The sequence below is a fragment of the Panthera tigris genome, chromosome D1 (genome assembly GCF_018350195.1).
Source record: "Panthera tigris isolate Pti1 chromosome D1, P.tigris_Pti1_mat1.1, whole genome shotgun sequence".
In the NCBI taxonomy this organism is placed as follows: Eukaryota; Metazoa; Chordata; class Mammalia; order Carnivora; family Felidae; genus Panthera; species Panthera tigris.
In genome coordinates, this window is record NC_056669.1 from 72952122 (window position 1) to 72970246 (window position 18125).

General features: G+C 49.1%; 1 protein-coding gene across 5 annotated transcripts in view; it reads right to left on the reverse strand.

Annotated features, from left to right (window-relative positions):
* ABCC8 (ATP binding cassette subfamily C member 8) overlaps positions 1–18125 on the reverse strand; it is a 77249-nt gene that overhangs the window by 58954 nt on the left and 170 nt on the right. For 3 of the 5 annotated variants that reach the window (XM_042959073.1, XM_042959072.1, XM_042959071.1), the window contains exons 2-6: positions 16824–16965; positions 11851–11972; positions 5831–5997; positions 3931–4173; positions 2922–3110 (exon numbers count right to left, since the gene is read on the reverse strand). In XM_042959073.1, the coding sequence (XP_042815007.1) occupies positions 2922–3110; positions 3931–4173; positions 5831–5997; positions 11851–11972; positions 16824–16965 (863 nt within the window). The remainder of the gene's footprint in view (positions 1–2921; positions 3111–3930; positions 4174–5830; positions 5998–11850; positions 11973–16823; positions 16966–18125) is intronic. The other 2 variants (XM_042959075.1, XM_042959074.1) reach the window with 1 other exon arrangement.

Consider the following 18125-nt stretch of genomic DNA (forward strand, 5'->3'; position numbering starts at 1 on the left):
CAAACCCAGACTGTTCTTTCTCTGCTCAACTAATGGCCTAGGGCAGCGCTGGCAGGTTTCAGATGCTGGCAGTTCATTATGAATCCAGTTCCCTTGCCCTGCAGCCAGATCAGTGGCATCCACAGCAGGTGACAGATTGTGGGTGGGGGTTAGGTGGGAGAGGAGGCAGTAGAGGGGGAGGTCATGGGCTGCTCCCAGCCAGGGTCCCAGCTTTCCCCGGGGTGTGGCAGACGGGACAGGAGTGTGGAATTAAAGAAGAAATAATGTTTGTCCTCGCAGATGCCAAGGGTGGTGTGATTCCTGCCAACTGTGAGTGTCCCGGAAAGGGAAGGGAGGACAGGGCAGACACTGACAATGATGTAAACAGTCGTGTCCGGCTGTGCAGACTACAGCAGCGTGGATTGAGGCTGAGTGGAAAGAAGGGCTTTCTCACAGAGAGGGTTGTTAAATGCTGGCACACGTAGCTAGAGAGCTTCTGTCCTTGTAGGTTCATAAAGACCAGAACAGCACCTGTCTCTCTGAGTTAGAGCCATTGGGAGGCAGGGGGATGAACCGAATGACCTCAATAAATGACCCCTCTGCCCCATTTTCTGGGTCCAGAAGCCCAAATGAGAATTAAGCCATATCCCAGGCAACCACACGGTTGAGGATTCTTTGCTGCTGACACTGGAGACTATATTTACTTTCACCTCTTGTTTCAGTGTCTGTAATTTGCTGATTGTATTTGGGCTGCAGGGAACAAATATTAAATCTGATAAGGCCTGCAGCCACTGAGGCAGAGCCATCTGTCTCAGGGATTTATGTACTGACGAGTAACCAGGACAAGAGCATTCCAACGAGAGGGCGGTAAATCCCAGGGTTGGTACACAAATAAAGAGAAAAGAGACCGCAAAGCTAACGTTCGGATGAGCTAAAATTCTAAGTGCTGTTCTCATTACCTCTCTGGCACATCCTGCCTCAGAGCTCTCTCACCAGCAGAAGCCCACCAGAGCTTTGGGAAACACAGGAAGAAGACAACAATGTGGACAAGCTGACAAGGGCTCTGGCCTGTGACACCCCCTGCCCCCCAATAGTAACAACAGGCCCTGTTGCTACAGGGTTATCAATGTAGAGTATTCTGGAGTCATCTATGGTCAGACTAGAACTGAAGGTAACACTCTTGTAGACAAGAGGAGATGGCCCTTCCTCTCTCTTTTGGGGCCAAGTACAGCTCAGAGGCTCAAAAGCCATCAAGGTCGAAATAAGCAAGAAGAGTCCTTACATTCGTGTTGAACTAGAAATCTGCCCATCTTAGCTTGGCCAACTCATACTCATATGTCAAGGCCCCATTCAAATGCTAGCTCCTTTATGAAGCTATCCATGACTACTGGCTGAGTTAGTCACTCCCTCTTCCTACAGTTCCCTGTATACACTCCCTCATAGTAGGGGATATATACTATGGAGTGAAAGAGACTTGGGTTCAGATTCCAACTCTGTCGCCAAGTAACCGAGAAACACTAAAGAAAGTTACCTAACATCTCCACACCTCAAGTCCCTCATCTGTAAAATGATAAAAATTTTACATAAATTTTTATTTATGTAGATAAAAATACCTACTTTGTAAGTTATATGGTATGTGAATGATATCTCAATACAGCTGTTACCAAAAAAAAAAAAAATTACCCTAAAAGGTTGTGTTAGGCATGAGATGTGACAACACATGCATAATTCCCACAAGCAGCCGTGCATGCGTTAAGTGGTCAGGACGTGGTTGTCAGTATTGTGAATGGTCCTCATCATAACCATTGCCTCTGGATTCCCACAGCCCAAACCAGGCCTGGCACAGAGTAGGGTTCAATAAATATTTGCTGAATAAATCAGACAAACAGATTTGGAGTGTCTCATACTGCTGATCAGAAGTGCTCAGCTGATTAATTATATCTCTTAAAAAACTTAATATAAACCTCCAGAGGATTAAATGCTCTCTGCGATCTTAGAGCCAAGGAGATGAATAGCATTACACAAGGGAATGTCATAAATCATTAAGGTCCCTAATTAGCAATTCTCAGCACCATTTTCAGACTGTCTGTTTGTGGCCAGAAGTTTACAATGATATTCCTGCTGGGAAAATAAAACTCTGAGCCTTGTTACACGTGAAAAGTTTTCCATTTTGTGGCCATCTAAACCTAAGTGGCAGCAAGGAAACAGATAAAGGAATAAAGTACCCCACCCTCATCCCCAGAGGGGATGCCATTGCCCCAGCAGGGAAAATCAACCCCCACAAAGATTTCCTGCTTCTTTCGTCCAACGGATTTCAGTCTGTAGCATCTTTAAAGCTGCAAAGGCCATTGGATATCATCTAATCCAATGAGTTTCAAGTACTTTTAAAACATGGAATCCTTTTGTAAAAAGAATTTTTGATGGGAAAGGCCCACATATTCATAAAACTGGGTCAGCTTTGAGTGAAATCTGGAATGGGGGGGGAGAAACTCATGGAGGTTTCCCTCTTGTCACCCCCAGCAGCAACCTCCAAGATGTCCCTGTAGAGCCTTGAATGCCAGGATATACAGAACTGAAGAAGACAGATTGTGAAGTTGTTTAGAATCCATTAGGATGATGTAAACTGAAGCCAACATATCCAACAAATCACAGAAGCCCTAGACACTGAGCAAACAAATGTACTTCCTACAACTTTCTGAATGAGTAATAACTGGGAGAGGAATTATGGCAATGATGGCAAGGTGAAGAGATGGCAAGAGCATCATAAATCTTCCTGGGGCACAAGCTTGCCCCCTGGCATTTCTGTTAACCACATGCAGAGCATCTTCTAGAGGGAGATATTGCCAAGGGCTTTGTGCGTGTGTGATTGGCCCCTTGCACATTCTCATGTACAAGGGAAAATCTTCCAAAGGATGCCCTGCTCTACCCCTGGGATGGCCTACCTTGGGCTGGAAGACGCGGTTTTCCTTCCCAAGGTGGTCCACAATCCCGAAGATGCACAGCGGCCCGGCGAAGCCCAGCAGGTCAGCCAGTATACGGAAAGTGCTGCTGAGGACCAGGCGTCTCCCAAAGGCACGGCAGAGTGCCTGCCAGATGGCCCGGGCACCCTGTGTGCTCTGCGAGTCCTTCTGCTGCCCAGAGAGACCGATGGCCTGGTCAGAATGGCAGAATCTGGCCTCCCAGGAAGTCCCTGGTTCCTGCTGCCTGGGGAAACTTTTCTGCAGACAGGTGAACTCCAGGAAGAAATCACTGAACCATCAAGTGCATGGTGAGGTGGGCCCTCTCAACACCAACACAGTCCAGATGGGGAAACTGAGGCCAGATGATTGATCAAGGTCACACAGCCGGTCAGGGACCATGTGATGAGCACAGCATGTGGCACACTCATTCGTCACCACCTGCATTGCATCTGCCTCAGTGTCTACCCCTCCTCCCCATGCTAGGGCAGAGGCAGCAAAGGAACACTGGACTGGGAGTTGGGACACCGGCTCTGCCACCTACCAGCTGTGGGCCAGTTCTGCGCCTTTCTCAGGGCTCCGTTTCCATGGTAGTGATAGAGGGAGACCCCCTACTTGGCTCAACTTACAGAATTCGTGCAAGTGTCAGGCCACTAAATCTCTGCTTTAATATGGGTGAACATTCCCACCTTGATAAGTCACTGAACTCCAGAAGGAAGAACATAGGACATGAGGGAATGCAGTGGGGTCACATCCCTTCTCAGGACCTCAGTTTCCCCCATGTGGACAACAAGGGTGTAAGGGCCATTCTAGCTGTGACAGTCCTATGAATCTTTAGTTCTGGACTTGTCCCTGGTTCACTGTGTGACTCAGGGCAAGCCTCTTCCCCTCCATAGGCCCTACCAGGGGTTTGACCTGATGCCTTCTGAGGTCCCCATCTGTGACTGTAAATTAAAGGGAGGGGGACGGATGGTGAGGCAGGGCCCCCACTGACCGCTTGGGTGTCGAAAGCCTCACAGAGCCGCTGGTAGTTGGTGAGGGCCCTCATGGCAATGGGCAGCTTCCCAATGGCTCGGAGATCAATGGGCTTCTTGTGGGCAGTCTTGATGAAAGCATTCATCCACCAGTAGGTGCCTTTGGATAGCAAATTCACGAAGGGCTGCAGGAAGCGCACCCCCAAGTCCTGTAGGTCCTCAGGGGGCTTTACCTCCCTTGGCGACTTGAAGAAGATATATCTCTGTGGGGCACATGGGTCACAGGGGATGGGTAACTACAACTTCTCACCACCCTCCACTTTGCCCCAGAAAAGATCTGGGGTTGTGACACCCCACCCTTGACCTCTAACATAGGGGGCCATCTCTTGCCTATTCCCAGGAAATGGGTCCCCTCCACACCTCCTGGCCATCAGTGCCAGGGCCTCCTGGCTTATAACACTTCATTGAGGTCTGCTCTGTATCCCCTTGGCTGGGTTGGGTTGGATCTAAGCAGGACTGGGAAAGAACAGAAATCTCTCGTATACCATCTTCCCCACAGATCTGAGGACATTACCATGTTTCATGTCGGGTTTGCAGGACATGGAGCCCTGCAGACCTGCCTCTTCCACTTACTAGCAAGGTGTCTTTGGACAAGTCTCCTCTAAAAAGTTTCCTTTTTAGAAAGTCTAAAATGTGGGTGGTACTTGCATCCCAGGGGTGCTGTGAGGGTCAGTTGAGGCAGGGAGTGAGGTTGGCCTTTGTACCCTGTAAATCACCAACTAAACAGGGGTATCAGAGAAATGCAAATGCAAGTAGCACTTAACACTTATCACCCAAATGGGGCTGGCCCATTGCTTGTTGGAGGAAGGGAGACGGTTGTCGTATTCATTGCTAGTAGATTATAGTCTTTCTGGAAGGCAATCTGCAACATTGATTAAAATTTAAAATACACAGACTCTTTGAACTAGCAACTCCACTCCTTGGACTCTATCCCAAAGAAATAAAAACAGCAATACATAAAGATAGAAGCATGTTGAATACACCATTATTTGTGAAGACAGAAACTTGGCAACACAGTGAATGCCCATCAATAGGGTAATGGCTGAATAAATTATTGCTCATCCACATGATGGAATATTATGCAGCCATTAAGAAAACTAAATTAGCCATACCAGACTTGGAGGGAGTCCTAAGAGATATCTGTTGGGTGAGAAAAGCAAGATGCAGAAAACTGTGTATAATATGATCCTATTTTTATAAAATGAATATTGAGAGGAAAAACCTTACTCTTACATGTGTTGAGAAAAAAGAACCTTAAGTAGATACAAGTATATGATATTATACTAATAAAAACCAAGAATGGAAGTGCACATATTAGGTTGTTATCTGGGTTACTTGGGGAGGGGGGGAGAAGGTCTGGGGAGCATAGAGTAGGAAGAGAGGAAAGAGGTAAAGGGAATAAGCAAAAATGATAACAAAACAAGACCAAAGACATGTATGCAGCCACATTTACTCATTCAGGTATATATGAAACTATGATGAATGCATTAACTCCCTTCCCCCAAAACAACAGAAACAACAACAGAGCTTGGAGAAGCCAGTACTTGAAGCTCTTTTCCCTCTTCTATGGGATTAAACTCAGAATCCTTCAACCTTGGCTAACACATCCTATCACTTCCATTCCCTCTGGGATCCTCGGGTAGAGGGCAGTGGGACCAGATGGAATGTTCCTCTCAAAACTCCCCCACCGGCCTCAACTCTCCTTTGGGGGTGGGTAAAGGAGGCTGACTGCTTCTAGGGCTTGGCTAAGAAGCAGGGTGGGGGTCCACATCCAGGGGAAGGACACTGATCAGAAGCCCCACCCTGGCTAAGGTGTGTCCTGAGATGGGTGCTGGGGTGGCTCAGGAGTGGTCTGCTTACCCTCACCCTGATGACATTGACCTCCACCAGGAGCAGCATCCCGTAGAGGATCACCAACAGCCCCGTAAGGCAGAAGCGCAGCTGTGAGAAGCCGATGGCGTGGTCATAGAACTTGACGAACTTGATCGTCTTGGTGATGAAGGCCAGGGTCCAGTAGACTAGCAGGGCTGCAGGGGAGAGGACATGTGTGTGTGGATTTGCATGTGTGTGCAGTCATGTGTGTGCAAGTGTGTGGGAGAGAAGGAGAGAAAAGAAGTATGTCAGGGAGGACGTATCTGTGTGAACAAGCCACTGTTATGGGTGTGAGAGCACATTTCTGAGGAAAAGGCTGTGTGTGTGAATATATGTGTGTAATTTTCAGATGGTACACATACATTAAAACATTCATGATAGGTATGTTCAAAACATTCATAATCTTGTAAGTCAAGGGGCGCCTGGGTGGCTCAGTCAGTTAAGCATCCGGCTTCGCTTCAGGTCATGATCTCACGGTTCGTAGGTTGGAGCCCCGCGTCAGGCTCTGTGCTGACAGCTCGGAGCCTAGAGCCTGCTTCAGATTCTGTGTCTCCTTCTCTCTCTGCCCCTCCCCTGCTCGCTCTCTTTCTCTCTCTCTCACTCTTTCAAAAATAAAAAAATAAACACTAAAAATTTTTTTTTTTAATTTTGTAAGTCAAGCTGGTCAGCTAAATTTCCCTTTACAGTAATTAGTAAGAAAAATAGGAAAATTATGTCTTGAAGTTAACTAAGTTGTAGGCGCCGTGCCAAGGGAGCACTTTAAGTATTATCTCACTTATTCCTTACAACAACCTTGTGAGGGGAAAAGTGCCATCACCCCAGATTTAACAGACAAAGGAATTAAGGCTCAGAAAGGTTAAGTAACTGCTCAGTCGGGAGGTGGAACTGGACCAGCCTGATGTGGAGCCCATGCCTGGAGCCTCCGCCCTATAGTGGTTTGCTTGTGGAATTTCTAAGCCTGGAAAATCTTTTTTTTTTTTTTTAAACGTTTATTTATTTTTTAGACAGAGAGAGACAGCATGAACGGGGGAGGGTCAGAGAGAGGGAGACACAGAATCTGAAACAGGCTCCAGGCTCCGAGCTGTCAGCACAGAGCCCGACGCGGGGCTTGAACTCACGGACCATGAGATCATGACCTGAGCCAAAGTCGGCCGCTTAACCGACTGAGCCACCCAGGCACCCCAGCCTGGAAAATCTTAAAGATCCTTCGACCCACTCTTTCATTTCATAGCTGTCCTCCTCTATAAAGGGGCCCTAAAGAGGTTGTGACCTGCCCGAGCTCACTGCAAGCTTGAGTGTCCCCAGGATAGAGCCCACTACAGCATGATGATGCTCCTCATGGAGCCTGGGGGACTGGGGGATGCGAAAAAGGAAGTCACAGTTCTGTGAGGCAGTGTGTATGGTGGTTAGAACAGGGCCTTGCAGGCAGATATATTTGGGCGCAGATCCTGTAATTTAATAGTTATGTGACTTTGGGTAAATCATTTAACCCATCCAGGCCTCTGTTTCTTCACCCATAAAAATGGGGATGATAACAGCACCTCCTCAAAGGTTGCTGTGAGCATTTAGCACAGTGGGCCTGGTACACAGCGGGTGGTGCTCTTTGGACATCAGCTGTTAATATTTTTATTATCTCCAGATTTCAGACCTGGGACCATAATCATCAGAAGCTATCAGTAGATTCTAATCTCTAAATTCTCACCGCTACCACCTGCCAATAAACCACTGTCAGCTGGCAACCAGAGGAAGGAACAATAATAAGCCCCCCTTTAGGAGATGCTTGCTTTAGCGTAGGCAGCTCCTTCCCCCTCACTCCCTAGAGTCCTATGCAGATAAGGTCAGCCTACATTCCCTAGAGCTCCTCTCTAGTGGGGCCACAGAGAAGGAGACACCTTCAAGCTGCCCTCCATCCCTAGATGGGCCTGGTCACACAAATGCCAGGGCATCTCTTGGAGACAAAAGTTGGGGTCTGCCCCAGCCTGAGTCTGGGCTGGGAACTAGGCCAAGATGGTCAACTTTCCCAGAGAGGGACAAATGCCATCTATCTCAGGTTCCTGGGTGAGGGCATTAGGATAGGGGGCAGAAGTGTCTGCTTTCTGCGTGCTACCCACCTCTTGACAGGACTGGGATGATAAACCCCTCAGCTTGGTCTGGTGACGAGGTCACAGGGATCCCACAGCTGGAGGCCATCACCCTGCCCCCACACCTACACTCCCCAGACAGGACTTGAGCATCAGAACCTCTTTGGCCCTTCATGAAGGTCACTTTTGGGAGCCAAGACTTGAAAATATGCCTCACATGGGTCTTAACAGATGTGGTCTGATTTGCTCTTCATAAAAATCCTGTGACTTAGACAGGGAATTATAATTCCTGTCCAGATACAGAAACTGAGGCTCATGGAGTCTGAGTTCGTGTCCAAGGTCACACAGGGAGTTAGTGGTGGACCCAGGACTAAGCCCAAGGGTTATTTCCACAGTGCCGGACATCGCAGCCCTCAGCCAAAGCTTAGGGCTTGACTGAGAGAAAAGCAGAAAAGGACAGTGGTGTGACAGGGGGGCTGTGGGCAAGTTTTAGGTTCTGAATTCTCATTACCCCAGCATCTTCCCTGTCCCTTTCCACACCCCACCTATTACCAAGTTCTGTCTACTTTACTTTTTTTATTTTTATTTTTTTAACGTTTTTAAATTTATTTTTGAGACAGAGAGAGACAGAGCATGAACAGGGGAGGAGCAGTGAGAGAGGGAGACACAGAATCAGAAACAGGTTCCAGGCTCTGAGCTGTCAGCACAGAGCCCGACACGGGGCTCGAACTCACGGACCGTGAGATCATGACCTGAGCCAAAGTCAGACGCTTAACCGACCAAGCCACCCAGGCACCCCATGTCTACTTTACTTTTAAATATCTGGGCCACCTGGGTCACCATCATATTTCCTCAGTGGCCACCATCATATGTCCCCTGCACTACCTGGAGGGCTTTCTCATGACTTCTCCTCTTTCCCTCTTGCCCACTTCCAGAATTGCCTCTGTAAAGCAATGTATGTGATCAAATATGATCTCAATGCACCCATGTTCCTAACAGCATTATTCATAGTAACTAAAAGGTGGAAGAAACCCAAGTGTCCATTGACAAATGAATGGATAAGCAAAATGCATCATATCCATACAATGGAATGTTATTCAGTTTTAAAAAGAAAGAACATTCGTCAGAATGCTACATGCTACATGCTACAACACGGGTGAACCTTGAGGATATTATGCTAAGTTAAGCAAGCCAGTCACAAAAGGACAAAACAGTGTATGCTTCCACTTATACAAGGTACCTAGAGTAGTCATGTTTGTAAAGATAGAAAGTAGAATGGTGGTTTTGAGGGGATGAAGGGATAGGGGAGAGAGGAGAATATGGAGTTACTGTTTCATGGATACAGAGTTTCAGTCTGGGAAGATGAAAAGTTTTGGAGATGGATGGTTGGATGGTTGGATGATGATGGCTGTGCAAATGTCAATGTACTTAATGTCACAAACTGTGCATTTAAAAGTGGCTAAAATAATAAATTTCTTGTATAAGTTACACACACACACACACACACACACACACACACACCCCTCACACACCCTAATCCTCAATGCCATGGGATAAAGGCTAATGCCTGGGGTCTGCCCCAGCCTGAGTCTGGGCTGGGAACTAGGCCAAGATGGTGAACCTTCCCAGAGAGGGACAAATGCCATCTATCCGTGGGTGAGGGCATTAGGATAGGCATACCCACCTGGTATGGTTCCCACCTGCCACTCCAGCCTTCAAAGTTCAGCTCTCTCTGCTTTCTGCATTCCAGTCACTGGTTTTCTTCCAGATTTCCTAACGTGCTTCTCCTGTCTCAAGACATGCTGTTCCCTCTGCCTGCAATGGTCTCCTCTCCCTTCTCCCAGGTAGTTCCTACTATCCTTCAGTTCTCAGCTCAAATGTGACTTTTTCATAGAACATTTCCTTGATCTCATCTGGTGCCTCAGGACCAAGGTCATTTTGTGGGTTCACCTTTCTGCAGGATTCCAGACCTGTGACCAGACAGGAGTCTTCTCAGAGGGCCAGCTGCTCCCCAATACCCACTGTCCTCAATGCCTGCAGCTCATTGGGTACTCCTCTCTGCTTTTCCCTGTTCTAGAATTTCTGGCTCTGCAGAGCAAAGCTCTACCAAAAGGGAATGGAGGGAGTTAGTCCTTGTTCTTTGGAGAAGAATGGTCCATCGATAGGTGGTAATTTGTGCTTTAAGGAAAGAACATTACATGTTTTCCGGAGAATGAGAAAATAAACTCAGCAAATGACCAGACAGGATGTTTCTGGGGGCAACAGTCCATCAGGCACTGGGGTTAATGAGGGGTTCTCTGCATGAGGAGATGCTTCTGAGTCTTCAGGAGAGGGAGGCTCTCTGAAGTCTGTACTTAACATCTCTCTCTCTCAACTTGTGCCCTCTAGTCTCCCGACCACACTCTCATGGGGTCACCTGGGTAGGGGGTTAACCTGGATGATCCTGATAGAGCCAAGCTCCCACCCTACATGGGAAAATACCCTCTGCCCCCTCATGACACTGTGCTGTCTCTGGCTTGGCACAGAGTGTTCCAGACTCCAGATGCCAATTAGATGTTGTGACTCCTAAAAATCATAGCCTGACTTAATGACACACAGTCTGACCACAGCCTAACAGTCAGAGGTACAGCCCTGACCTTCGACATGCAGACTGAGCCAAACACAGAGGTAGACCTCCAGATTTATACCTTTGGCCCAAGTGGTTTGATTACCCTTAGACACACAGTCTCAGAAGCAGTTAAGAGCCTCCTTCGGTGCCAGACTCCTGGGATCTAGACCTGGTTCTGCCCCTTGACCGGTAGGGAAGACTAGTAAAATCACTTAAGCTCTGAGTCTCAATTTCCTGTTGTGTAAAGGGGAGATAATAATAGTACCTACCTCTTAGTGTTGTTGTAAGGATCAAATGAGTTAATGTGTCAGGACATATCTGACACATAGCAAGTGTTAAATGAATGTTCGCTGCCATTGTTTGTAACCTCTCTGAGTTCAGTGTCCACATCTGTAGAATGGGGATAGCAATGATACCCATATGGAGATTGTGGAAATCAAGTGAAATAATGCATGTAAGCCTGGCACACAGTACATGCTCAACAAACATCAATAGTCATTCCCCGGGACCCCAGCCACATAGTGTCAGAAGGTTTAAGTAAGCACTCCTTCTTGGATCTTTCTAAATGTTCACAAACTGCAGGCTCTAACTCTGGGGTCCTGGGGTCTAGGTCTTCTCTCTCCAGGTAACCTCATCCACACTCAAGCTTTAGGTGCCACCTGTAAGCCCGTGACCTCTGAAAGTATACATCTCCAGTCCTGACCTCCCTCAAGTGCCCAGCTCATTTATTCACCTGCTCATTTGACACTTGGGTTGGCTGCTTCAAACTCAACATGTCCCAACCCCGCCCCAGCTCTCCAAACCCCAGCCCCTGCTCCTTTGCCATGTCAGTTATTAATACCATCACTTGCCCAGGTGCTCAGACCCAAAGCCTAGGTGTCTTCTCTGTTCCTCTCTTGCCATTCTTTCTCTTCCTCTTTTGGCTTTGCCCACACTGGACTATTTGCCAGTTTGTTCCTACCAGAAGGCCTTTGCACTTGCTATTCCAAACCACGGAAAATTTCTTCCCCTAAATACCCACACGCTTTCTCTCATCAGAGATCTTTCCTGACCACCCTATATAGACAGCAATACAGCCATCACACTCAAAGACTTGCTCAGCTTTCTTTTCTTCACAGCATCATTCCTCCCTATTTGTTTATTCACTCTCTTTGCCTGTCTGTCTTCTCCCACACCAGAAGGCAGGGATTGTTTCAGCTCCACTTCTGAACCTCTAGCACCTAGAACAATGCCTGGCACATAGTCAGTGTTCAGAAAACGTTATCTGAAGGAATGAATGGAGGTAACCATCCCTCTCCCCTCCCCTCCCTCTCCCCTACCTATCAGCAGCTTGGGGAAGTTGGAGGTCTCGATGTTGTGATAGTAGACCACGGAGGTGACAGCAGCCATGAATGCCATCCCGGCTGGCATGTACAGGTGGAGATGGCGGGATTCAGTCACCCTGGGATGGGGGAGAGGGAGAAAGAGAGAGAGATTGGAGGTAGATGGGCCAATAGCGCAGCCCAGGCTTTACGCTTCGGATTCAGCACACAGTAGGGCCTCTGGATCATACACACAGCTCCACTTCTTATACTGACAGCTCTGCCCAGCCTACACAGATCCCAAACATGCTCTTTAGTTAGGGGCCCCCGAGTCCACACAATGAGACTATGAGGGCTCAGTATCCAGGCTTTGGAACTCATGACCTTCTCTCCCTGGGTTCGCGCTTATAGAACCTGCCATGGGGAAGCCAGCTTTGGCAGTCACAGCTGGAGAGTCTTCAGCCTGGAACCACTTCTCTGGGAGTGAACACAGCTGGCTTCCTGTCCCTGGGGTCCCTTGGGCAGTACGGGGACCCGTACACCACAAGCCTGTTAGTGACAGCCCCACTTAGCATGAACAGCATAAATCAGCATTGGACCCAGCCCCAGGTGGTGCAATGACAGCACTGATAGTCAACATTTATTGAGCATTTACCCTGTGCCAGGCACTGTTCTAAGCACGTGATGTATATGAACTCATTTAATCTTCAGGAAATCCCACGAAGTCTGTACTCTTAGTCTCATTTTACAGTTGAGGCATAGAGAGGCTAAGAGGTCACAGTTTTGGTTTCTTCCCTTGGGATGGTGATGGAGGCCAATACCAGCTCATCCCCTCCCCACTGTAACTCACGGAGGTCTCTGTGGTGGGTGGACTCTGGTCTGGTGACAAGACCTGTAGGGAGCCAGAGCTCTCTCAGATTTCACGCTTCCCCATGACTGGTGAGGAAGCTCATTACTTAATTGGCCTAACTGTGCCCTTCCACAGCTCCCTCCTACAGAAAGCAAAACCCACACCGCTCAGCCTGGCACCAAAGGTCCAGGTGATATGGCCTCAAGCCACTTTTTCAGCACTGCTCAGCCCATTATTTCTTCTGAGGCCATTTTGAGACCCCCCCCCCCTCCATTTCCAGAAGGCCCCCTCCAACTTCCCACCTCGGTGCTGCTCTTGCTTGCATTGCTCCTTCTGCCCAGCATGCCAAGCATCCCTGCCCTCAAGAAGCTGACAGTGGGGAGAGGGCAACCACGCTTGGAGCTAACCTCCTGTCTAGGCAGTCTAGGGAAGTGATATTGCAGATGGACTGAAGGTTGAGAGCGCAAGAGTAGGTGGACAACCAAGGAGAACTTCACAGAGGAGGTGGCACCAGGCTGGACTTTGAAGGGGGAACTAGAGTTCAACAGAGAAGGAGGGAGGACATGAGGAGAGCCATGAGGGGGCCCTAAGTAGTCTGGTAAGACTAGTGTATAGGGTGTAGAGGCAGTATGGGCTGTTTATCAAATAACATGTTCTCCTCCTGCTTTGCTAAAAGAACCACAAGTTTGTTCTAGCAGCAGTGGGCCCAGCCCTAGGGAATGGATGGTGATTGGTTCAAGCAGCCATGCAATTCCACATCCCTTTGCCAGTGATTGGTCTAAGGGTGGCCATATAACCCAATGCTGGCCAATGAGATGCAAAGGAAAGTCTGCAGAGGAAGATATCATGCATAAGGAAGAGACATATGACAGCATGTCCCCTTTGCCTTTGCCTTCCTTTTTTTTTTCTTAATTTTTTTAAATGTTTTATTTATTTTTGAGACAGAGAGAGACAGAGCACGTGCAGGGGAGGGGCAGAGAGAGAGCGAGACACAGAATCTGAAGCAGGCTCCAGGCTCTGAGCTGTCAGCACAGAGCCTGTCGCTGGGCTCAAACTCAGATTGCAAGATCATGACCTGAGCTGAAGTCAGCCACTCAACCGACTGAGCCACCCAGGCACCCGTGCCCTTGCCTTCCTAAGTGATATCCGGAGCTTGGCAGCCATCTTGTGACCATGGGGAAAGATTCGGTAGACACACAGAGGATAAAGTAGAAAGATGGGAAGAGTCTGGGTCTCTGATGACATCACTAAGTCACCAAACCAACTAGAGAGGTGGCCTCCAGATTTCTTAATAAATGAGACCATAAATGTTGATACTTTTTAAACCTTAGTTAGTGGATATTCTCAGCAAAAGACTTATACAGGAGGTACAGGGCAGTCACTAATGGGGTCACTGGGAGCAGCCAACACCCTGTTCAGGGGTCTTCAAAACTCCTGCCTTTGTACTCCTTGTTTTTGAAAAAACTTATACTCCACACATTTTTAAGTTAAATGTTATATCATAAGTTTAAATAAATTCATTTTTGCAATAGGAGGTAGAAATGATAAACATTTGATATAAGTAAATAAGATGAAGATTAACCATAACTGAAATAAATATTTCATGACATAACTGAACAAAACAGACTTTGGCTGCTTTCCTGAATAATATACACTGAATTAGGTTAGAAATTAGGTAAAAGTTTTTTATATATGGGTTTTTTCCAGTGTATCGTGATCTAGGAAAACATTCTAGTTATATTGCTAAAAAAAGTATTTCCTCCCTGACTTGTACTGCTTTTGGTGTTCTAAATTCAGAGCTCCACACAAAAACAAAACCCAAAGGAAGAGAGGAAGCCCTATAGGTTTAAGATGCCTTAATTAATCACTAAATGCGGCTTACCCTAAACTAAGCCAGAGTTTGAAGACTACTGCTTTAACTAGCCTCCACTGCCCCCTGCCCCTAGACTCCCAGGTAGGTCTGCAAACCCAGGCCAGGGTGGACTGGGGGTCCCAGAGGGCAGGATCTGTGGCCTCTCCTCTTGTCTGCTCCCTTCCTATGTCCTTTCTTCATGCTTGCCTGCCCAGGGGTATGGGCCCACAGATGGAGGCCAGCAAAGACCAGGTGGCAAGTGTCCAGTTCAGGAGCCAGCCTGCCTCCTGGGGAGGAAATGGCAGTTTGCACTGAGCTGGGGAGGTAGGGGATACAGATGCAGCCCCACACAGGAGGGGCTGCTGGCAGTGGGCAGGAGGGAGTCCCTGACCTGGTTCATTCTGGTCTCCCTCATTCTGGGAGATGAACTATCTGCCCAGGGCTCCGCTATTCCATTTCTGCACCCTGTCTGTACTCTAATTTCATCCACCATGGCCCTGTGAAGCAGGCAAGGCAGGGATTATTATGCTCATTTCACAGGTAGAGAAAGTGAGGCCCAGAAAGGCTGAGTGACTGCTCTGAAGTCCTGTAGCTGATACGCAGCAGAAGCACCAGCCGATGACCCAGGTCTACCTCCTCCACAGGCAGGGTGTTTTCCTCTCTGCCACTACACTGATTATAACCCAGTGAGAATTTCTGGCCTGGGGGCTCACAAAGCATCCTTCCCCTTTTGAACACTTGTGCTGCTTTGGAAGGGGTATCTGGATGGGAGATGGGAGGTGGACTTGCCACCTGCTAGTTATGTGGCAGCAAGCATTCCGGTCTTCTTGCTCATCTGAGGGACTCTGACAACCGGGAGGAGCCCCAAGGCAAGCAGTTGTCCCAGAGACTTCTGCTGGAGCCAGCATGCAGGGACACTGGGGGTGGGACAGTGAGGTAGTGTGTATGGGCTGGGGGATCCCATCCCCCTGCTGCTGGCTGGCAGGAGTGGAATCTGGGCATGGTCTGATTCCAGCTCAGAGTGGTTGGACTTCTGATATTTTAGCCACATGCCCTCCACCCTCCACCACCCCCTCACCCAGGCAGTCGCTCAGCCTTCCTCCATGAGATGGCTGCTTCATCTCCTCCTTCTGCACCCCCGCTGCTGACACACCATTTCTGGCACTGTCATCTCTCACCTAGACTACTGTAATCACCTCCTAGGTGCTGTTTCTACCTCCAGCCTCTCCCTGCCTCCAGGCTGCCCTGGACACCTCCCAGGGTCCTCACCCCAAAATGCTGTGCTGACCATGTGTCTCTTCTGGTCCAAACTGCTGACAAAACCCAACCCAGACACGGCCTAGCATTCCAAGCCCTCCTGGAGAGGCCTCCACCCTGATTTCCAAGCCCCAGCATCCATCACTCCCCTGCTTGTGTTTCATGCTCCAGCCCCCAAGCACTACTCTCACCCCAACCTGCTTTCCTTCCAGTGCCTTTATTCCCCCTCCCTCCTGACTCACTGGCCCTCCCTCTCCGGAACTCCTCTGCTGTCAGACCTTGTCGTACCTCCAGACTCAGCTCAGGAGCCCCTCAGTCACGAAGCTTGCCCAGTCCTGCCTTCCTCTCTCCTCCCAGAGTTCTTACTTGTACCATTATTTCATTTCTTCTCTTAAGGAGTCAATAAATATCTATGTGGCTTTGTCACGTGCCTTGTGCTGTGACTATAAAGATGGATAAAACCCAACTCTGAAGACTTTCTCACTCAGGGGGAGACAGTTTTGCAAATAGACAGAAACTTAAAATATGGTATGATCTGTGCTGTGACAGGGGTAAGGAGTGTTCTGTGAGGCCCAGAGGAAAGGTGGGTGAGGGGAGGCCTTGGGAATGAGGTTAGAGACGGTGGGGGGTGCTGACTGCGAGGACCCCAGATACTAGGCTGAGCACCTGGAAACAACTGGGAACCAAGGGAAGGTCTTAAGCAAGAGTGATTTTTATTCTTCCCAAGAAGGGAACTCTAGCAGCTTGAGGAAGAGGCAGGGCATCTTCCACAGGCGTTGGGGCATTCTAACAGACTCGAGGATTATTTCCCCAGGTCTTGGCATGCAGATCCATGTTCCCTCTACCCTGTGGCCAGGGCCTGGGTCTCACTTGTGTCCAGTGTCTGGCACAGAGAGCCAACAGGACATGTTGGATAAATGGTTGCTGGATTTATTAGCAAATGCTACTGTCTCATGGAATACAGGTGAGCTGGGGTCTCCTCTGGCCTTCTGGGAAGCACCTCAGGACAGATCCACTCTCCTGAGTACTCACCCATCAGATAGGATGCCCTCTGCGATTTCACACACCAGGACGAAGAGCAGCATGAAGGTCAGGATCCAGCGCAGGTTGTGCCCAGGGAAGTGGAGCCATGTGCTGTGGTGGATGTGTACCTTGGAGCTTTGACTGCCCCATCCTGCAAGGAGAGCCATGGAGAGGTGGGAAGCCTGGCTCACCAGGAAGAGGGTGCATGAACCCCAGGTGAGTGCTTGGGTATTGAGCCCACAGTGGGGAGTGTAACCATCTGTACACCTGTGCATGAGAATGCCCGAGTCTGGTACCTGTGACCTAAGTGTCCAAGCGTGAAGCCTGGACCCATACAGGCCCTCCTATGCAGGAACTCATTTTATATACTAACCTCTTGTATGACAAATAATCATGTAAATAAACCATTTGTTTGACAACATATGCTTCTTCCTTATTTCTAATTGTCAATAACTAGCAACTCTGCCTCTGCCACATCCTTCCTTTCTTAATTTTGTGACAATCTTTCCTTTCTTCCCAAAAGCTGTATATGAATTTTAAAATTTGCCCTTTAAAAACATTAGAGTGAATTAACAAGTTTTGCAGATGGGGGGGGGTGGGGAACACCCTGTGAGTTGACAAAGCTCTAGCCAGCTTGGACAATTCAAGGTTCTGAAGAGAGACAAAGAGGACCACAGTGAAAAGGCATGCAGGATGGTCCTAACAGTGGTGCCCAACTTTGCAGAGGGCTTTCAAGCGGTGACGCTGGTCCAGATGGAGTAGCAGACAAGAGGACCCACGTCCCTAGCTCCTGCCTCTCCTCGCTAAGGGCGCGTGGGACCCCCAGGGACCTGCAGAGGCTACTGATCACTGTCTGGCGCAGCCCCAAAACACACAAGGGCTCACAGGGCCTCCATTCCGGCTCCCGAGGCCAGGCTGCCCTTCTCCCTGGGCCCAGCCTCGGCTGACCGGGAGAGTACCTCGGGGGAGGGGTGCCCTGTCTCCCTACACTGTTCTACTGGGGGTACAGCCCGAACCCCTCCCAAACATTCCAGCGCCCACACTGCTTTTCCTGTTCTCCATTTCAGCTTCGGCTCTGAGGTGGAAAACTTGGGGGGTCCCCTGAGTCACGAGCGTCCTGTGTTTGGTGCACCTCAGGGAGGGAGGGGATGGCAGGGCCGGCGAGTGCGGGGACCGCGGGATACAACACAGAGCAGGGGACCCCGGGAGGGAGGCGACTGCCGGTCGGTCGCGGGGCCCGAGGGGGGAAAGGGAGCCGTGTGGTGCGCGGCGGCGCCTCCTCCTCCCTCCCCGCCTGTGCCCTCCCCTCCT